General features: G+C 58.3%; 1 protein-coding gene across 11 annotated transcripts in view; it reads right to left on the bottom strand.

Moving 5' to 3' along the window:
• RAB3IL1 (RAB3A interacting protein like 1) overlaps positions 1–18,791 on the bottom strand; it is a 47,683-nt gene that overhangs the window by 6,084 nt on the left and 22,808 nt on the right. For 4 of the 11 annotated variants that reach the window (XM_070783064.1, XM_070783059.1, XM_070783062.1 and 1 more), the window contains exons 2-9: positions 3,800–4,052; positions 3,388–3,483; positions 3,225–3,302; positions 2,100–2,318; positions 1,384–1,530; positions 561–689; positions 353–465; positions 45–68 (exon numbers count right to left, since the gene is read on the bottom strand). In XM_070783064.1, the coding sequence (XP_070639165.1) occupies positions 45–68; positions 353–465; positions 561–689; positions 1,384–1,530; positions 2,100–2,318; positions 3,225–3,302; positions 3,388–3,483; positions 3,800–4,052 (1,059 nt within the window). Of the gene's footprint in view, positions 1–44; positions 69–352; positions 466–560; positions 690–1,383; positions 1,531–2,099; positions 2,319–3,224; positions 3,303–3,387; positions 3,484–3,799; positions 4,053–12,279; positions 12,453–18,791 lie in introns of those variants that run through there. The other 7 variants (XM_070783065.1, XM_070783060.1, XM_019955200.2 and 4 more) reach the window with 6 other exon arrangements.

The raw sequence follows: 18,791 nt of genomic DNA on the forward strand, positions 1-18,791 counted from the left end.
TAGGTCATTGTCAGGAGGTAGTGTCAACAAATGACATCACTTACGTGTCAATCGGGGCCCGGAACCCACTGCGGGAGAGAGGGAGTGGAGAGGGAAGCACGTCAGGCCAGCCAGGAGGGGGGACCCCAGCTCCAGGACTAGAGGCAGCATCTCGGCCAGATGCCTCCTTGCCCTGCGTGGGGGCAGCCACTGTCCCTCTCTGGTCAGGTGGCCCTGCCCATCCTGGGGTCCCCCTGCAGGACCCAGCAGGCAGCCCTGAGGTTCAGCCCTCCCCGGCCACCCCCTTGATGGCAGCCCAAAGCTACACGGGCCTTTCCCAGGGGGCAGGAAGGGTGCAGGGCGCTAAGCTTACTTGGTGTGACCACAGTCGACGGCGGCCACCTTCACCGCGGGCAGGGTTTGTGAAGCCACGGGCTCGATGGTGAGCGTGTTGTCCTCCACGGCAGCCCGGACCAGGGCCGAGAGCTGCGGCGGAGTGGGGAGGTGGAAGGAGGAGATGAGGGGCTGGCCTCTGGACACGGGGCCGGGCCCTCCAGCAGGCCGCCCTCTGCCCGCCTCACCTCCTGCATGGTGAAGTCCAGGCAGGGGCCCACATCCTCCCGGTACACCCTTTCCAGGAACGGGGAGGTCTTGTCCAAGGTGGGCGATTCCCTCCAGGCCTGGAACTCTGCAAACAGGGTCGTGTCCACCTGTGGGGGCAGGGAGAGCCGGGTGGGGGGTCAGGGCACTGAGGGGGTGGCCAGCGTGGCAGAGACAGGCAGGGCCCAAGTCGGTGGGGAGCCAGGGAGGATGAAGCCCAGGGCCTGCTGGGCCTGAGGCCGTGCAGGGGAGCCAAATCCTAGAGAACTCTTCTCTTCATTTTGCACTGCAGAATTGAGATTCAAACTCCCAAGTTTCACTTCCGGGTGTGTCTTTAGTTTCCTGGCACTAGAGAATTAGATGTGGGCCCAGGGTCTCGGGCTTCCCTTGTGGCTCATCTGGTAAAGAATCCGCCCACACTGCAGGAGACCTGGGTTCGATCCCTGGGTTGGGAAGATCCCCCTGGAGAAGGGAAAGGCTACCCACTCCAGTGATTCTGGCCTGGAGAATTCCATGGACTGTATAGCCCATGGGGTTGCAAAAAGTCAGACATGACTGAGCGACTTTCACTCACTCTGGGGTCTCAACCCGAAGACCCTCGCTGCCTCCTTGAGGAGGGACAGTTGAAGAGTGACCCTGCAGGTACCCACCAGGACACGTGGGGACCAGCTGGGACCCATGGCTCACACAGGTGTGTGCACACAGAAGGGAACACGTACAACTTGCCGGCTGCCCCGGGGCACATGCAGAGTGAGACGCTGGGAGGGGGTGGGGAGGGGGGTGGCCCCTCTCCAGAGCCATTACCTGTCGGGAAAAGGAGAGGGAAGTAGCAGAGGTGAGGCCCACGGGCAGCTCCCCAGGCGGGAGCTGCCAGGCCGGCTCGTAGGTGAGGTGAGCCGCCTTGCTGGGGACCACGCAGAGGAGCAGGGAGAGGAGGGGAGGCAGCCCCGGCTGGGCCGGCAAGACAGACAGACAGACGGATGCACAGAGAAAGACAGAGGAAGGAGACGTTAGAGGCCAGTCGGCAGCTGAGAGCTCAGAAGTGGGTGGAGAGGCTTGGCCTGGGCCTCCTCCCTGGAGGCCTGGGGCAGGACGGAGCTGGGGCCACCTGGGCCTCAGAGACCCCAGGAACCCGAATCCCACTACAGTCCTCGTGGGCATGCAGGGCGTTCGCTGGGTGCAGCCCTGAGCTGAGCTCCTGTGGCCCCAGGAATCCGCATTTACACAAGGAGACTAAGGTGCTGACAGGGCCCTGCTTGCCCAAGACCCACAACCAAGGACATCACAGCCGCTGTCCCACCTGGACAGAGACCCCCTGTGCCCTCCTGAGGGTCAGACACCTCATACCACAGGGAACTCACTTGGCGCTCACAACCAGAGGACACAGAGCCCAGAGAGGGCAGGACAGGCTCCTGGTCCCACGGTGGGGGGCAGGTGGGTCCCCACTGGGCACTGCTGTCTGCCTGACAGGGGGCGCTGGCTCCCTTTACCGCGACCACTGCCTGACCAACGCCCCTCACCTCTTTGCCCTCCTTGTCCGGGGTGAGGATGTGCCCCGCAACAGGGCACACTGCGGGGCAGAGGGCGCTGCTGGTGCTCTTATGGCGCAAGTGGCCTTTGCGGGGTCCGGCCTTGGTGGGGCTGAGCAGCTGTGGGTGGAGCTCGCGGTTGGGAGAGGCTGGTGTTGACGTGATGACCAGTGTCTTCAAGGCTGTCACCTCTGCCTGCAGCATGTCAATCTGGCCAGGATGAGATGGCCGTAATGTTAGTCCAAGGCTGACGCCATCCCAGCTGCCCTACCCCAGCTCAGAACTGTGACCAGCACCTAACCCCACCAGTGACCCTTGGAACAGCCTCTGAGGTAGGGGCTGAGATACCCATTTTACAGATAGGGAAAGTAAAGTGAAAGTGTTAGTTGCTCAGTTGTATCTGATTCTTCCCGTCCCCATGGACTGTAGCCCGCCAGGCTCCCCTGTCCATGAAATTCTCCAGGCAAGAATACTGGAGTGGGTTGCCATTTCCTTCTCCAGGGCATCTTCCCGACCCAGGGACTGAACCCAGGTCTTCTGCATTACAGGCAGATTCTTTACCATCGGAGCCACCACAGATGGGGAAACTGAGGTTCAAAGAGGAGATACAGCCTGGCGAAGGTCATCCTCGAAACCAGGACTCTTGAGGTGCACGGGTCTGGGAATCAGCTGGGCCTCCCACTGGGGGGTCCCCAGGAGTCAGAAACAAGCCTGGCCATCACACTTTTGCAGATGGGCAAACAGGTTCCAAGGGATAAAGCTACTTGTCCAGGCTCAAACAGCCAGACTGATGTTGCTGATGTTGCTGCTGTGTAAAGGGGGTATGGGAGGAGGGAAAAGAAATTACAGGCTAACAGGATCTTCCCAGCCCCTGAGAAGCCTCCAGCAAGTCTCCGTGGTCCACTGGAAGCTCACCTAGAGGCCCAGATCGCTGGGCTCCCATACCAGTCGGCACATTTCAACAGGATTGTCTCAGACCTCTGCCCTCCCTACTGGGCCTCTGTCGGCCCATCCCTGCCGGCCCTCCAGGCCACGCCAGGGTCCGATTAGGTCTCGAAGGCCAGCGCTTGCAGGGCTGGGAGCTGGGCAGGGGGTCCGGGCTGATGAGGGCCTCACCTTGCCCCAGGCCTCCTTCAGTTGCTTTTCTGACGCTGCCTGCTTCATGTTGGCTTCTCGCACCATCTTGTGGGCTTCCTGGGAAGACGGCAGGCTCTGCGTGAGTTGGGGGGCACAATGGACGCCCAGCAGACCCATTCCCCACTGTGCCCTGGGCCCGCACCTCGAACAGACTGGCTGTCAGCTCCTCCAGCTCCTGCTCCAGCTGTTCCCGCACCTTGGACAGCCGCTCACACTCCTCATCCTTGAGCTTCAGCTCCTGGGGAAACGAGGCGCCGTGCCCAGGGGGCATCTCACACAGGCCTAGAGGCCCGAGCTTGCTTCCTCTTTGAACCCTAGCTATAGGTTCATTAGAGCTTGGGACTGGTTTTCAGGGACGTCAAGACTTATAAAAGTCATTTAAAAGTCACAGGAACTGCCCTGCCCTCACACTCAGCACAGGCCTGGCATGCAGGTGGCCTTGACAGGAGGGTGACATCTCTGGGTGTTGGGTGAGAGCCCGCGGCTCCCAGGCCAGCCCCTTGTCTCCCCCACCCCACCCCCACCTTGTGTCTCACCCCGCCCTCAGTGCCCACCTTCTGGGCTTTGTGCAGCTCCTCCTTCAGGAACTCCGAGCCCTTCTCTCGGATCTCCATGGAAGAGCTGCGCAGGCGTGACACGTCCAGCTGGGTGGCTGCAGGGCCCTCCTCGCCTTGGGCCTCCTCCCCTGCAGGGGTCTCTGGTAGGCCTCCCAGGGACTCCCTGTGGCTTTTGCAGGGGCCCACGCTCTTCCAGGGTACGGGGACAGCTTCAAGGGGTGGCGGGTGGCCCTCGTCTGGGTGAGGCTGGCTGCAAGGCAAAGAGCAGATACAGGGTTGGGTCCTGAGGCCTGGAGAACTGAGCCCAGGGACCAGCCGTGGGCAATGCACCTGCAACCCTGGGCCTCAGTCTCCCCATCTGTAAAATGGGCCATCATTGGGGTTGTCACAAGGGCAGAATGACCAAGCATAGGGTCTCCTGGGGACAAGGACAGGACTCATTCACCTTTATCAACCACCCCCTCCAGCCCAGGATCACATAAGTGCTCAGCACACAGCAAGTACTTGTTTGCCCAGCAGACACTATAAATGCCTCCATGCTGACAGCCTGAGTTTCTCCTACAAAACTGGGCCAATCCCAACGGCCCCACCTCAAGGGCACTGAATGCATCAGTTCAGTTCAGTCGCTCAGTCGTGTCTGACTCTTTGCGACCCCATGGAAGACAGCATGCCAGGCCTCCCTGTCCATCACCAACTCTCAGAGCTTGCTCAAACTTGTGTCCATCAAGTCGGTGATGCCATCCAACCACCTCATCCTCTGTCGTCCCCTTCTCCTCCTGCCTTCAATCTTTCCCAGCATCAGGGTCTTTTCCAATGAGTCAGTTCTTCGCATCAGGTGGCCAAAGTATTGGAGTTTCAGTTTCAGCATCAGTCCTTCCAATGAATATTCAGGACTGATTTCCTTCAGGATGGACTGGCTGGATCTCCTTGAGTCTCCAAGGGACACTCTGAATGGATCCGCCTCAGCACACAAGACCTTTAAGTGGGAACTGCCTTCGTTGCTAGCACTCATACAACTTTTATGCAGATTCAGTCCCATCTAGGGTGGACCATAGAGGAAGGATCCAGCCAGGGTAGGCAGGACCAAGACAGGAAGATTGTGCAAACGGCCTGAGAACAGCAGCCCTGCTTCCTGCCTTCTGGATGGTGTAGAGGGCACTCCCAGCTCTCCGCTTGGTCTGCCTTGTGAACTCAGGCAAACAGGCCCCTCCCTCTGCTCGCCCCCACCCCCGCCCTCAGGACCCTCCTCTCTCTGAAGCTGAAGACCCTAGAGGCAGTGGGAGGTGGGGGCCACCGGCCTCTGACCCCGGCAGCCCCCTTCCCCTGCCTTCCACGCTGCCCCTTCGCAGAAGACCCTGAGGACGGAGGGAAGGAGAGGCCCCGACACTGGCGGTTTATGCCAAGACAGCACCTCTGGGCTTGCTCACTCAGCACAAGCCGGCGGCGCCTGAGCCAGCAGCTTCTGAGTGGCCCTGACAGGGCTGAGGCGGGGGGGCTGGGCTGCTGATAGCAGTGGGGAAGTGCAGGGGAAGGAGGCCAAGAGGGGCCCACACAGGAGAGAGGAAGGCCCAGGGGTCATAAAATTCAGGACTGCAGAGAAGTAAGGCGAGGCTGGGGTCTGTCCCCTGGACCCTGGGACAGTCACTAGGCAGCCCCCGAGCTTCAGTTTCCCCTTAGGAACACCAGGCACCCAGGGATCCTAGCAATGAGCCTGTTCCCATCCCTCCACATGGCCTCCTCCAGCTGCCCAGCCTGGCCTGCCATATGCTGGAACTGGCTCTGAGGTTCCTGGCTCCGGGTCCTGCCTTCTAGGGACAGGGGGCTTTGATGAATAAAGTGGGAATGCACACCCGCCACTCCATCAACAGTGTTTATGCCAGATGGGGTCTCTCCTAGTACCCTTGTGTGTGTGTGGGGGCGGTCCTCATTGGCAAGGGGGTCCAGGAAGCTTAAAAGGGCTGTGGCAGTGCTATGGAGGCCCCAGGCCGGGAGCTGCACCCAGGGGACTTATCAGGGGGTGCTCCGCCCATGTTATCTCATTTAAAACTCTCGATAGCATTCATTGTATTGTCCCCATTCTACAGTTGTGGGACGGACGCTCAGAGAGGTGATGGGACTTGCCCAGGGTCACACAGCTAGTTGGGGGCACTGGTGGGACACACAGCTAGGTCTTCAGCCCAGGCCCAAAGCTGTCCAGCCACAGCGGACAGGAGGGTGGGGAGTGGGTGGCAGAAACACACATCTGCTTGGGCATCAAGGGCCACTGGGCCCCCAGGCAGCCAGGAGACTCCACCTTGGCTGTGACAGAGAGCTGACCCATTTTTCACCCAAACTGCCTCCCAGAAGGGAGTCCAGGACTGGGGGAGCTGTGGCTGAATGCACAGGCTAGTTGGGCATGGCCGGGTCCACGCCAGGCTCCGACCAGGGGTCCACACGAGCCCCTGGGAAAGTCACTGAAGTTCTTTCAACCTGCTTCCTTGCCTGTGGGATGGGGTTAAAACCTGCAGGGGGCTCACCGAGAATCTAGTGAAGAAGTCACTGGCCATGTCCCCAGGGAAATAGTGGGGCTGTCTGCACCCACATTAGTCGTGCACCCCACCATCCTCACCATCCCCGCCCAGGCTGTGTCCTGCACCTGAAACCCCAGACCTTGAGGATGCACCCATGGGGGAAGCCTGGAGACCTGGGGCCCAGCCCCACTTCCTCGGTTGAGAGGATGGCCATAATCACTCAGGCTTGGTGGGGACCCCACCTCAGGGCCGCCCACTGCAATAGAATTGAGCAAGAACGATAGGCCAAGGGCAGGGGGTGACTTGTAGGGACAGCACAGGGCACAGGGCATGATCTCAGGTCTCAAGACACCTAGCCCCACAGCAAGGATCACCCTGCCACGCCCATACCCCCCGCCTAGGGGACAAAGAGAAGGAAATGGCAACCCACTCCAGTATTCTTGCCTGGGAAACCCCATGGACAGAGGAGCCTGGTGGGCTATAACCCACAGGGTCACAGAGTCAGAAACAACTGAGAATGGACAATGGAGATGGAGGGGACACAGGCCACCAGCCTCTCCCACGAGGCCTGAACTTCATCCACCAGTGTGGTCTGGGTCTCTGGCCATGGGCTGGGGGTGTATCCAGAAGCCCCCCTCCCCCAGCATTTTCCTAAAGGGCTCACTTGGCCTGCTTCTGGGGGGATGGGCCCCTATTTTGCAGCCAGAGGAAAGAGTGTCTCAGGGAGGCCTGAGACAGAGCATCTGTATACCCACCCCACTCTCCCCAGTGGAAAAGCCCACGAGTAAATCTTCATGGCAGAAAGCATGGGGATAGCAGGACCACGCCATGATCATCAACTTCCCTGTGCCTGGGCCAGGGGTGCAGGAGCAGGAGGAGAAGGGGGTCCACCCTGCCTTGGAGTCTGCAGACCCTCCCCCTCACACTTGGGGCCAGAGGCCAGCTCCTGTGATTCAAAGTTCAGATGAAGGAGGGACCCCAAGTCCCTTGGGTCTACCCAAGCCAGAACCCGCCATCATCCATACACTTCAGCACGGGAAGGCCAAAAACTTGGGTGCGAGCCCCTGTGGGGTGGGGAGCTCACTCCTTGGATGGCACGGGTTACCACTTAAGTCCTTTTGCCCTGCCTCTCTGCCCCCAGTCCAGGTCCACGGCCTTCTCCTCAAACCTTCTCAGCCCCCATTCCTGCAGAAACAGAGTTCAGTGTCCAGGACACGCCGCAAGGGCCACTGGGAAGGGATCTGCTCTGGGGAGAGGGAGATAATGAGTCAAGGTCAGGGGTAGGTGGGGGCGGCCAACATCCCCCATCCCCAACCCAGCTTCGCAGCCTAGAGCCCGGGGAGTTCATACAGGAAAGGCCCTGCTGGGTCACTTCCCCAGGAAGCATACAGGCAGTGGGGGCGGGAAGGTAGAGAGCAGTAACTGCAATCCTCAGCCCCCAGGCCACCCCTAGGCGGGCCAGCAGGGCTTTCATCCCCAACCAGAAAAAAAAATGGCCAAATGAGGAGCAACCTAGAGGCTATGGTCCCCAGTCACCCAGCAAGCCCCACCGGGCCAGCCTGCCATGCAGTCCTTCTGCCCTCCCCCTCTCTGCCCACCAGTGCCCAGGTCACCTCTGTGAGTTAAAGACTAACAGGGCACAATGGGTTCATTTAAACAAGCAGGGGAGGAGCCAGCAAGGCAAGTGCTGAAAACCAGGGGAGGGAGAGAGTTGGGACCCTTGCCTTCTGCCTGGGACCACCAAGCCCAGGATCTAGGGTGGCTGCAGCATCTCTGGTCTGCAGCAATCCCGACCCAGGGAACAGCGGCCCGGTTAGGAAGCACGCTCTGAGGACACTAAGGCTGACAGCCAAGTGACTCCCGTCAGGGGCCCAGGGGGCCCCAGGAAAGGTCTCATGTACTGGCCAAGTCTTCAGCTCCAGACCCAGATCAGATTCCCAAGCTCCTGCTCATGTCCACGCCAGCCCACTACTCCGTGTCTCCACGTGTGAACTTACGATGCTGCCACGGCGAGAGGCTCTCCCCAGTTCAGGTGAACGACGAGGTACCCGAGGTTCAGAGAGGGACGGCGAGCTGGCTGAACACACACAGCAAGGAAGTGGCAACGGGGGAACTGAACCCAGAGCCCAGGCACCAATGCGTCATGTGAACTGTCACCCAGAAGAGTCAGGACGGGAGGAAAGGGGATGAATGGTGGTTTCGGAGAAGTGAGGCAGGATGCAGACGGGGTTTTGAGGAAGTTGGAGCCAGTGCCCGAGTGGTGCTGGGGATGGTGGTAGTGGTAGGGGGTTCCACCCAAGGCTGCTGTTCTAGCCAGGCAGGCTGCAGGCTAAGAGGGGACATGCAGAGGGGGACACAGAGAGACGAAAGACTTCTGGGGGGTGGGGAGGAAATCAGTGGCGGCCCAGGGGCTGGAAAGGGGGACCACAAAAGTTAACAGTAATTAATATAATTAAACACCAAGGATGAGGTGAATGACAACAGTAGTGCCCAGGACAGGAATGAGGAACTGGGAGGGGGTCTTTCAGGGAAGGAAAGGGGGGTTGCTGAGGCATTTGGGAAGTGGTGGCTGAGGGGAGGCACCAGCCCAGAGGAAGCAGCTGCAGCCCTGAGCCTGGATGAGGGGATGAGTGGCAGAGGAGCTGAGGGCCAGGACCGGAGGGCTGCAGAAGAATCGAGAACACAGTGTCATAGATGGGAACAGAGGAATGCGGAGAACTGAGGCAAGCGGGACCCCTGGGGTAGGAGAGGGTGGGCCCGGACCACTCTGGGAAGGGGGGAGCAGGTGTGTACCTGGTAGGGAGCAGGAGGGAGGAGGAGGGCAGGGGCAGCTTTGGGATGGTCAGCAGGGAGCTCCGAACACCGGAGGCAGGTAGGCCAGGCCAAGCCTCTCCCAGCCACAGCTCTAGGACTGCCTGCCCAGCCCAGCCTGGATGTCTCCATTGGGAGCCGGCAAAGGCCTGAGAGGATGGAGGGCTCCCTCGACGACTGGGGCAGAGCAGGGCACACAGCACGTGCCGCACACTTGCCTGTCTGGTCCTAGAGGAAACGGATACCCCAAGACCTCAAAGACACGATGCATATATATGAGCACCTATTATGTGCCGGGCACGCCACCAGCCCGCCCTCACGCAATCGGCACAGATTCTGGCAGCAACATCACCACACCCCCTTCTCATCACAGCTGAATTCATTTTGCTTCCCTTCCCCCACCCTGTTGGGCACAAATCCCGTGCAGATGTGAGGACAGTCTAGGACAAGCAGGACTCTCTTGAGCATCTGAGCCCCACAGACTGGTGTGGGCTGATTAACGGCAGGAAAGCTATCTCCACCTGTTGAGGGGGGAGGTAGGTAAATCATGGAGGGCTTCCAGGAGGAGGTGACAGAGACGGTTGTACCCTTTCCACCTGCTCTCGACCCTGGATCCCCTAGGCCATCCAGGCTTACTCCTGGATCCCCTGATGCCATTTCAGAGCCCAGAGCTCCCTGTGACACCTTAAAGCAGGACCTCACAGATCCAATCCCCTTAGGGTAGCCAAGCCCCAGAGCAGTTAGGTGACTTTCTCAAGATCACACAGCCCATCTATAGGCCTGCAGCAAAGACACGGTCCCCCATCCCTGGGAGGCTGGGGTGGTCTCTCTCATTCCTGGGCAGTGCATCAGAGCCTGTCCTCCCCCAGGGATGGGTATGATTACCCCCATCTGGCAGATGGGGAAACTGAGGGGCTACACCCACGTGGCCACTTAGTGGCAGGAAACTAGCCCAGAACCCTAACTCTGGCCTCTGGTGACCAAGTCTCAAGTGCCTAGCGCTGTGTCAGCAGCAGAAGTACCCCAGTCACCATCCTCACCCCATCACCTCGGAGCTGGCTAGGCATCCAAGACTATGGGCATGGGACTCTTGGGGGAGGGGGACAGCAGCTGTTTCAGGGGAGCCGCCTCTGAGTTCTGAGTTCAGGGCCCACACTCAAGGAGTCCTAAGGAAGAGGGTCCACTCGAGCTCCTGTAGAGTCCTGTCACTGCCACCCACCCTGGGGGAGCGGTCCTGGGTCCAGGGCCAAGAAGGTGAACTGGCACCATGACGTGGCCATTAACAGAGCAGTCACCCAAGACATGCACCTCAGTTGTCTTCAAGATTGGGGAAACCAAGCCCCAGAGACATCAGTGGCTTAGCCAGGGTCATCGACTCCTCACCACCACCCGCCCCCCTCTAGGAGGAAGGATCCCAGGTAGGTACTTGCCCAGAATTGTCACAGCGGCTCAATCAGTTACCTGGACAAGCATGGCCCGAGCAGTACCCCTCTCCACTGCTGCTGGGGTCTGTGATCTCCCAGGACAGCAGGCCCCCAGTGGGTGCTGGTAGCTTGGCTCCTGATCCTTCAGTCCTTGCCTCCAATGCCCGAGTGAAGGGTCCATGAGAAGACAGTGCTCACGGTGACCCCCAAACTCTGCCTCTCGATCCCCAAATGCCTCATTCTGTCTCATGCTTTCCGTCTGCATCTATGAAGCACCTAGTATGTGCTCTGCACCCAGCTAAGCCCTGGGGAATCCAAGTGAGCCACGCTGAGCATCAAGTGAGGATCAGCTGGAAAAGCCTGGTCCATCCAGAGGGTCCTGGGACTCTGATTCTGTCTTTAAAATGAGTATCCATCTACTGAGAGGTCCCAGACTTGTTCGGCAGGCCCAGCCTGGATGCCTGCAGGAAAGGACACACTCTGGGCCTGGATCAGTCCCACCACACAACCTAGAGGCTCAGAGAAGTGAGGCCATATGCTCAGGATCACACAACAACTCGGTGGCTGCGTGTGTGCCTGGGTGTAGCCAACGCAAGGGGTCACGAGCTCCCTCCACCCAAGCTCTTCAAACATGGTTAAACCCCGGCAGGATCACTGTAACCTCTCTAGCTGTCACCAGCCCACCTCAACCTCCTTCTCCCTAAGCTCAGTCTCCTTCCCCCAGGGCACAATTCCAAAAGAATCCACGCTCTGCCTAACTCTCTCCCTTTAAGAGTTCTCACGCCTCTCTACACCTCATCCCTACTGGGAGCCCATCCTCTCGGAGCCCCTTGCTGGAAATGACTCCCCTCCTCCCCCCATTCCTCCCCTAGCATCTCAGCTCCAGCTTTGCTAGGTGCCATGGAGTAAAGTGGATCCAGCCTGCATCAAACTCCCAGCCCACCGCCTCTCCTCTGGGGCTTCCCTCACTCCCCAGCTGCAGTTGGGAGGAGCTCTGTCCTGGGACCACCCATCTGGCTGGTTCCACGCAGGAATACCACCCACCACCCCCTAAACCCCCCTCTGGCCACATCTTGGCCAGGACCTGGTCTCTCCAGGCTCATGAGGAACAAGAAGTGTTTACCCCACTTAGTGAGAAGACTGCAGCCTTTCTGCACATACAGGGAAGGGATCCCACATCAGGTCACCCAGGGACCCTTGAGCATCAGTGAACAGATATGGGTACCAGAGCCACTGCCCAGGGCCCAGAGTCCGTGCTGCCGGCTGCCAGCCTGCAAGCAGGTCCCACCCCACACCTCTGAGCCCAGCATGCTCCAGGAGCCCCAGACGGAGGTTCACCAGCTTGAAAGCCAACTTAACACAGACCCAGTCCCCCGCTTCCCAAATGCACTGTGTTTCAAGGGTTCACCCAGCCTGGGGGGCGTCCTTCCTAGGTCTTTTCCCAGGCTTAGTCCGGCTTGCATTCCGCCGCCCACTCCCTTCCCCCAATCTCACTTGCGCTCCCGATAAGCTCTGAGGAGTTGGTGCTGTCACTTCGGGACGGTCTGCAGCCCACCCTTCACACTCCCTGCCCCGCAGAGAAACCCCCTGATCGCTCCAGGCCGGGTGTCCTTCCATCCCCAGTCGCGGGCAGAGCAGCTCCCGGTCAGGGTCGCCCACTCGGGAGGGACGCCCCCCTCCCTCACTGTCCCACCCCCGGAGGCAGCCGCGGCCCAACCCAGCGGGGACCTACCCGCTCCACATCCCGGCGCCTGGGGGCCCGCCGGGCGTCGGTTCCCTGCGCCGCCGCGGCGATCTCCCCGCTAGCTCCTCGCGCCGTCCCCGCCCGCCGCCGACTCCGCCCGGGGCCCGCCGGGCTGCCCCGCCGCCTGTCAGTCCTGCCCGCTGCCTGTGGGTCTGCGCGGCCCGGGCCCCGGGTCCCGCCGCGACCCTGCCCTCGGCGGTCACGTGGCCGAGGGGGTGGCCCGAGGACACGTGCCCGGCCACGCCCCTCCGGCGGCCGATGCGGAGAACTCGCGCGCGCTCCCGGCCCAGCCCCGCTCGGGCCGCCCGCCCGGACTGACAGCACCCCGCAGCCCGCGCGGCTCTCTGATGCTCCCAACTAACTCCGCTCCACCCAGCGCCCCGCAGCACCGTTGCAAGACCACCCTTGCTCAAGCACCTACCATGGCTCCAAGCTTTCAGCTCCCGGATTCTTAGAGGACGCCCTGCCACCCCCTCCCTCTCACCCGGCCCTTTGGCCATCACTCCTTCCCTGGCTCCTGCTCTGCAGCAACATCCTTCCTGGTGAGAAGGGGGGCTCACCCCAAAACCAGTTTTCTACCTCCTGAGTGCTTCTTCTGAGGGAGGCCTCACCTTTGGGCCAAGTCCCCAACCACCTTCCCCCGCCACCCCACCCCCCACCGCAAACTAGGGGTCCTGCCTTCTTGTTCTGAACAGATTCCACCCACCTCTGCCTTTGCCCACCACCTACTTTCTGGGGGACTCGCACCCACCCACCCCTCCCCCAACACACACACCTGTCAGGACCCACATCTGCAAATTCCCTAAACACTGATCTGTCCTGTCCCTCAACCCCTCTGTGCCTCTGTCACTATCTGGAGCCCTGATCATCGGCCTCGACTCCAGCCTGGGGCTGATTCAGTGAGAGCATAACCCCACTTCTCCTACCAGGGACCGTGGCTCCCACCCTCCTTGTCTAGAGAAGGCCTGGGAGACTAGGAGGAGCTATTTCTCTTTCATATTGCTAGAACTTGGGGCGCTACCCTTAGACCCGGAGCTGGGGCCAGGGCCCCAGTCTTGAGTTTTGTTGGGTCTTCATCTGGGGACACATGTTGTTCATGCATGCATTCAACTCATTGGACTCAGTGGAAAAGACCCTGATGCTGGGATAGATTGAGGGCAAGAGGAGGAGGGGGCAACAGAGATGAGATGGTTCGATGGCATCACTGACTCAGTGGACATGAGTTTGAGTAAACTCCGGGAGACAGTGAGGGACAGGGAAGCCTGGTGTGCTACAGTTCACAGAGTTGCAAAGAGTTGGACACTACTTTGAGACTGAAAAACAACAATGCATTCAGCCACCCCTTCTGAACACAAACCATGGGCGGGGGATCCAAAAGGAAACTGCATAGACACAGGCTCTGTCCTCCTGGGGCTCCAGTATTGTGACAAGATAGATAGTGGGGACCTCCACTCCCAGGGCACACCTTGCAAAGTGGATAGTGTCTTAATTCAAAATAGAGAACAATGGACCGCTGGAACAATGGATCCAGTGGTTAAGACTCTGCACTTCCACTGCAGGGGTCATGGGTTCCATCCCTGGTCAGGGAACTAGGATCCTGCATGTTGTCTGGCTGGGCCAAAATGAAAAAAAGAGAGAGAGAGAGAGTAGTCTTCCTTTCCTAGGTGGGCAGGACTAGGAAGGAACAGGAACAGGACTTGGTGAGTGGAGGGCAAGCCAGACTTGATGCCTTGCTCTCATGCCCCCTGACACCTTGTGCAGTGAACCTGACTTGTGCAGTCCTCCGTGACTTTCTTTTCATTCTGCCCAGGTCTCTCTCCTTCACTCTGTAGGGCATTTGTTTCCACAACTGTGGTTTCCCAAGGGCAGCGACCTCCTTGGGTCTGTGTTTCTCCACCCACTGCAGTCCAGCCCAGGGTCTCGCCCAAAGCAGTTGTCATTATGTTTGTTGACAAATCCTTCACCAAATAAGTCTTGAGCAACTGCTGTCTTCCTGGACCTTGCTCTGCTCACTCTTTGGGGGAGCGGGAAGAATGACACAAAAGGAGCTCAGGACAGGAAGCTTACCCTCCAAGTCTTCACTAGCCCCAGCAGGAGATAAGACCTGGTCCAAGTCGTGGTAACTCAGACTAGTGGGAGATAACGGGTGGAAGGGGTGTCAGCCCAGGGGTACAGCCCCAGGGGAAGAGTCTTCAGCAGGGGAGACCCTTGAGCGAGGTTTTGAAGGACAAGTGAGGAGTCACTGTCACCACCCTAATTACTAGCCAAAAATATCCCATGATCTACGCAGCTGCTTAGGACTCCCAAGGCCTCACTAGCTCCTCCCACAAATGCTCCTTGGTTGAAAACCATGGGCTCAGAGAAGTGAAGGAAACTTCTGGATGTCACACAGCCAGGGAAGGAAGGGCTGTGGCCCCTTACTCCAATTTTCTGAAAAGACAGCCCAGAAACCAGAGGGCTCTCTGGAAGCAGCAGCTCCATGCTGTCGGGCAATGAGGGGAGCCCATTAGATGCCTGGCATCTAGTGGAGAAGGAAAATAAAAGGTGTGTCCTCTGCCCCCCAAGTCACCACCTTCCCCAAACGCCCCCTCTCACCCCTGCCATCCCCAGCCTGGCAGCCCTGGCCACAGACCCCATCCGGGAGAGACTTGCCAGCCTGCATGACCTAGGCCCTGGATCTAAACTTCAGTTCACTGTGTGACTGAACATGCGTGTCTTGCCCTCTCTCTCTGAGCCTCAGATGCTACATCTGTACAACCACCAAGTCGGAGGAGACAAATCAGGGCCCTCCCTGGTGGCTGACCTTGTAGAAGGCTCCTGAAATTCCTCCTAGTTCTATGCTAGTGGTAAAGATCCCACCTGTCAATGTAAGAGATGGGGGTTCAGTCCCTGGGTTGGGAAGATCCCCTGGAGGAGGGCATGGCAACCCACTCCGGTATCCTTGCCTGGAGAATCCCATGGACAGAGGAGCCTGGCGGGCTACAGTCTATAGTGTCGCAAAGAGTCAGACACGACTGAAGCAACTTAGCGGCAGCAGCCCTGGTCTAGAGCCCTGCCTCTCCCCCTCCCCCAAGGCCCCTGCTAAGTAGTGAGACTCCCCCTTCCCCAGGTCTCTAGCTCACCTGTCCGTGTCCCAGGGCTGCTTTCCTAAGTTCCCCTCGAGTGCAGGGCCCAGACCTGATGGAGCATAGCGGACAGTCCCTGAGCTCACTGCCAGGAACACAGGACATTTTCCTCGGGCCGGGCACTCAGCAGGCTTCTCTGCGGGGTCCATGGCTGGAGGGCCAGACCCAGGGTCCCTCTGGAGTCAGCCAGGCAGGGAGGTGGCAGGAGCCTTCTCCCCACCCCCAGGCTGAGGCTCACACTAACCTTTGCTATCTCTGAGGAGCAGCGGCCTGTGAGGGAGGTGCCTCTCCGACAGGCCTCTATCTCCTTAAACCCAGTAATTATTAACTCCCATGGCTCAGCGGGCAGCAGACGACGCCGGGCTCTCCTCCCAGGGAAGGTGAGATACCTCAAAGGGAGGCGGGAGCCTCGCTTTAGCGTGCCCAAGGCCCCAGGCTTTTCCAAGGCCCATGGTTAGGGCAGTCTGTCCCCTCCCTGCCCAGCTTGGCAAGTTGGAAAGAGCTTGTCCAGCCCTGGCCCTGTCACTGGCTGGCTCTGTGGCCTCATGTAACACCACTGCCACCTCGGCCTCCCTGTGGTCCCTGCCCTCAATATCCCCTTAAAACTTTTGTGTGTTAGTCACTCAGTCGTGACTCCATGAACTGTTGCCCGCTGGGCTCCTCAGTCCATGGGATACTCCAGGCGAGAATACTGGCGTGGGTTGCCATTCCCTTCTCCAGGGGATCTTCCCAACCCAGAGATCAAACCCAGGTTTACTGCATTCAGTTCAGTTCAGTTCAGTCGCTCAGTCATGCCCAACTCTTTGCCACCCCATGGACTGCAGCATGCCAGACCTCCCTGTCCTTCGCTATCTCCCAGAGCTTGCTCAAACTCATGTCCATCAAATCGGTGATGCCATCCAACCATCTCATCCTCTGTCATCCCCTTCTCCTCCAGCCTTCAATCTTTCCCCACATCAGGGTCTTTTCCAATGAGTCAGTTCTTTGCATCAGGTGGCCAAGTATTGGAGTTTCAGCTTCAGCATCGGTCCTTCCAATGAATATACAGGACTGATTTCCTTTAGGATTGACTGGTTCGATCTCCTTGCAGTCCAAGGCACTCTCAAGAGTCTTCTCCAACACCACAGTTCAAAAGCATCAGTTCTTAGATGCTCAGCTTTCTTTATACTCCAGGTCTCACATCCATACATGACTTTTTGGAAAAACCATAGCTTTGACTAGACTACCTTTGTCGACAAAGTAATGTCTCTGCTTTTTAATATGCTGTCTAGGTTGGTCATAGCTTTTCTTCCAAGGAACAAGGGTCTTTTCATTTTATGGCTGCAGTCACCATCTGCAGTGATTTTGGAGCCCCCCAAAATAAAGTCTGTCACTGTTTTCATTGTTTCCCCATCTATTTGCCATGAAGTGATGGGACCAGATGCCATGTTCTTTGTTTTTTGAATGTTGAGTTTTAAGCCAACTTTTTCACTCTCATCTTTCACTTTTGTCAAGAGGCTCTTTACTTCTGCTTCACTTTCTGCCATAAAGGTGGTGTCATCTGCATTGTGGGCAGATTTAACTACCAACAAAAGGGACCAGTCAGTGTAGCAGTTACGAGGAAGACGGACCTAGAGTCAGACAGGCTGGATTCCACCACTTCCAGACGTTTGGGCACTTTAGGCTCACCGTGCCTCTGTTTCCCCAACTATGAAATGAACCATCACCCTCTAAGGCACACCAGGCCAGCTGCTATTGCCTAGACATGGCCCGTATGCCCCCCCTTCCCACTATCCTCACAGTATCCCCTTCTCTGCAGCCTCCACTCCATCACACCCCTCTCTGATAAATTTCTTTCTTTTGCTCATATCCCCTCCTCCAGGAAGCCTTCCCCTCTGGATTGCTTTTTCCTCTGCAGGCACTGGACTGGAGCCCTCAGTCACATGGTCCACCCTGTGTTATGATGAGTGTCCCATAGCACCATCAGACGCCCCTACATGAACTGAGTGACCCCATGGGCAGAGGCTGGGCTGCACTCATCACTAAATCCTCAGTGGCCCCTTACCTGGCGCACAGTCAGCCTCAATCCACCCGTGTGATGGTGTGAATGTTCCATCTTATCTCATTTGGCCTGAATTCTAATCTGGAGTTCTGCCAATCCCTGGCTGTGTGACCTTGGGCAAGTCACTTAACCTCTCTGGGACTCAGTTCTCATAGCTATAAAATGGGGACGATTCTCCCCTGTGAAGTTGTGAATATCAAATAAAATAACATTCAGATAACTTCTCTGGTGGTCCAGTGGCTAAGACATCAAGCTTCCACTACAGGGGGTGTGAGTTCAATCCCTTGTGGGGGAACTAAGATACTGCATGCTGTACGATACAGCCAAAAAAAAAGAAGATAACATTCATGAGATGTCAGCCACAGCGGAGACTGAGTTTCCTCTTGCCTTCTTCCTTGCTTTCCCTCTTCTTTCCTGTTAGCCCTTGAGTTCCTGCGGGGAGAAGCTGCCAGTTCCTGACTAGCAGTCACACCCCGCCTGCCCTGTGGATGGATAACAATATCTCCCACTCAGGCTCTGGGCTTCGAAGCTCTCTCAGCTTAATGCAAACCAGATGCTGGCCTTTCTTTCCTGGCAATGAATTTTCCATGGCCTGCTCCCAACCCCTTCCTGTTTTTGCTCCTCACTGATCCCCCTGCTAAATTCTCCTGTGCCTCCACCTTCCTCTGCAGGGCAACCTCTGGGCCCACCTGGAAACAATTAATGAAAAACAGGATGTGTGAAGGAAGGGGAGGGGGTTGCCTCTCCATCACCCTGACATGGCAGGGGACGAGGGGCTGAGCCTGGCTGGTGACAGAGTGTACAGGCGATGGTCCCGCTCTGCCAAGTCCTAGCCATCCTCTCTGAGGGTAAACTGAGTCAGAGTTGTTCTGGGGATTGTCAAGAAAATCTTGCCACTTTTTGGACTTTAGGCACAGCTGGCACTGCAGGGGGCAGCTATGAGGACTTTGTCCTTGGCCGTGACTTAGGAAAATCAGAGGCAGAAGAAGCCCAAAAGCCTCTCCTGTTGCAAGTGAGGAAACTGAGGCTCGGGTCACTGGTGGGTCAGACCCACAAGGCAGCCAGGTCTGGGGCTGCTTGCTCGGAAAAGCAGCGCTTTTCCTAAGTCAGCGCTCAGGCTGCTCATTCGGTGTCGTTACCGCCTGCCCTTCCCCCAGCCACCGCGCCTAGCCCAGTCACGAGGGGACACTCACAAGGCTGCCAGCGCCCGCTGCCACCTCCCGGGGTGAGGCGGCCACATGCACCTGGATCCTCCCCACCAGGGGAAGACCACTGCCTGACTTCTTCCGTCCAGTGTAGCAGGAGGGCGTGTTGGGGGCTCTTGATCCTCTTGG

Source organism: Bos indicus, chromosome 29 (assembly GCF_029378745.1).
Source record: "Bos indicus isolate NIAB-ARS_2022 breed Sahiwal x Tharparkar chromosome 29, NIAB-ARS_B.indTharparkar_mat_pri_1.0, whole genome shotgun sequence".
NCBI lineage: Eukaryota > Metazoa > Chordata > Mammalia > Artiodactyla > Bovidae > Bos > Bos indicus.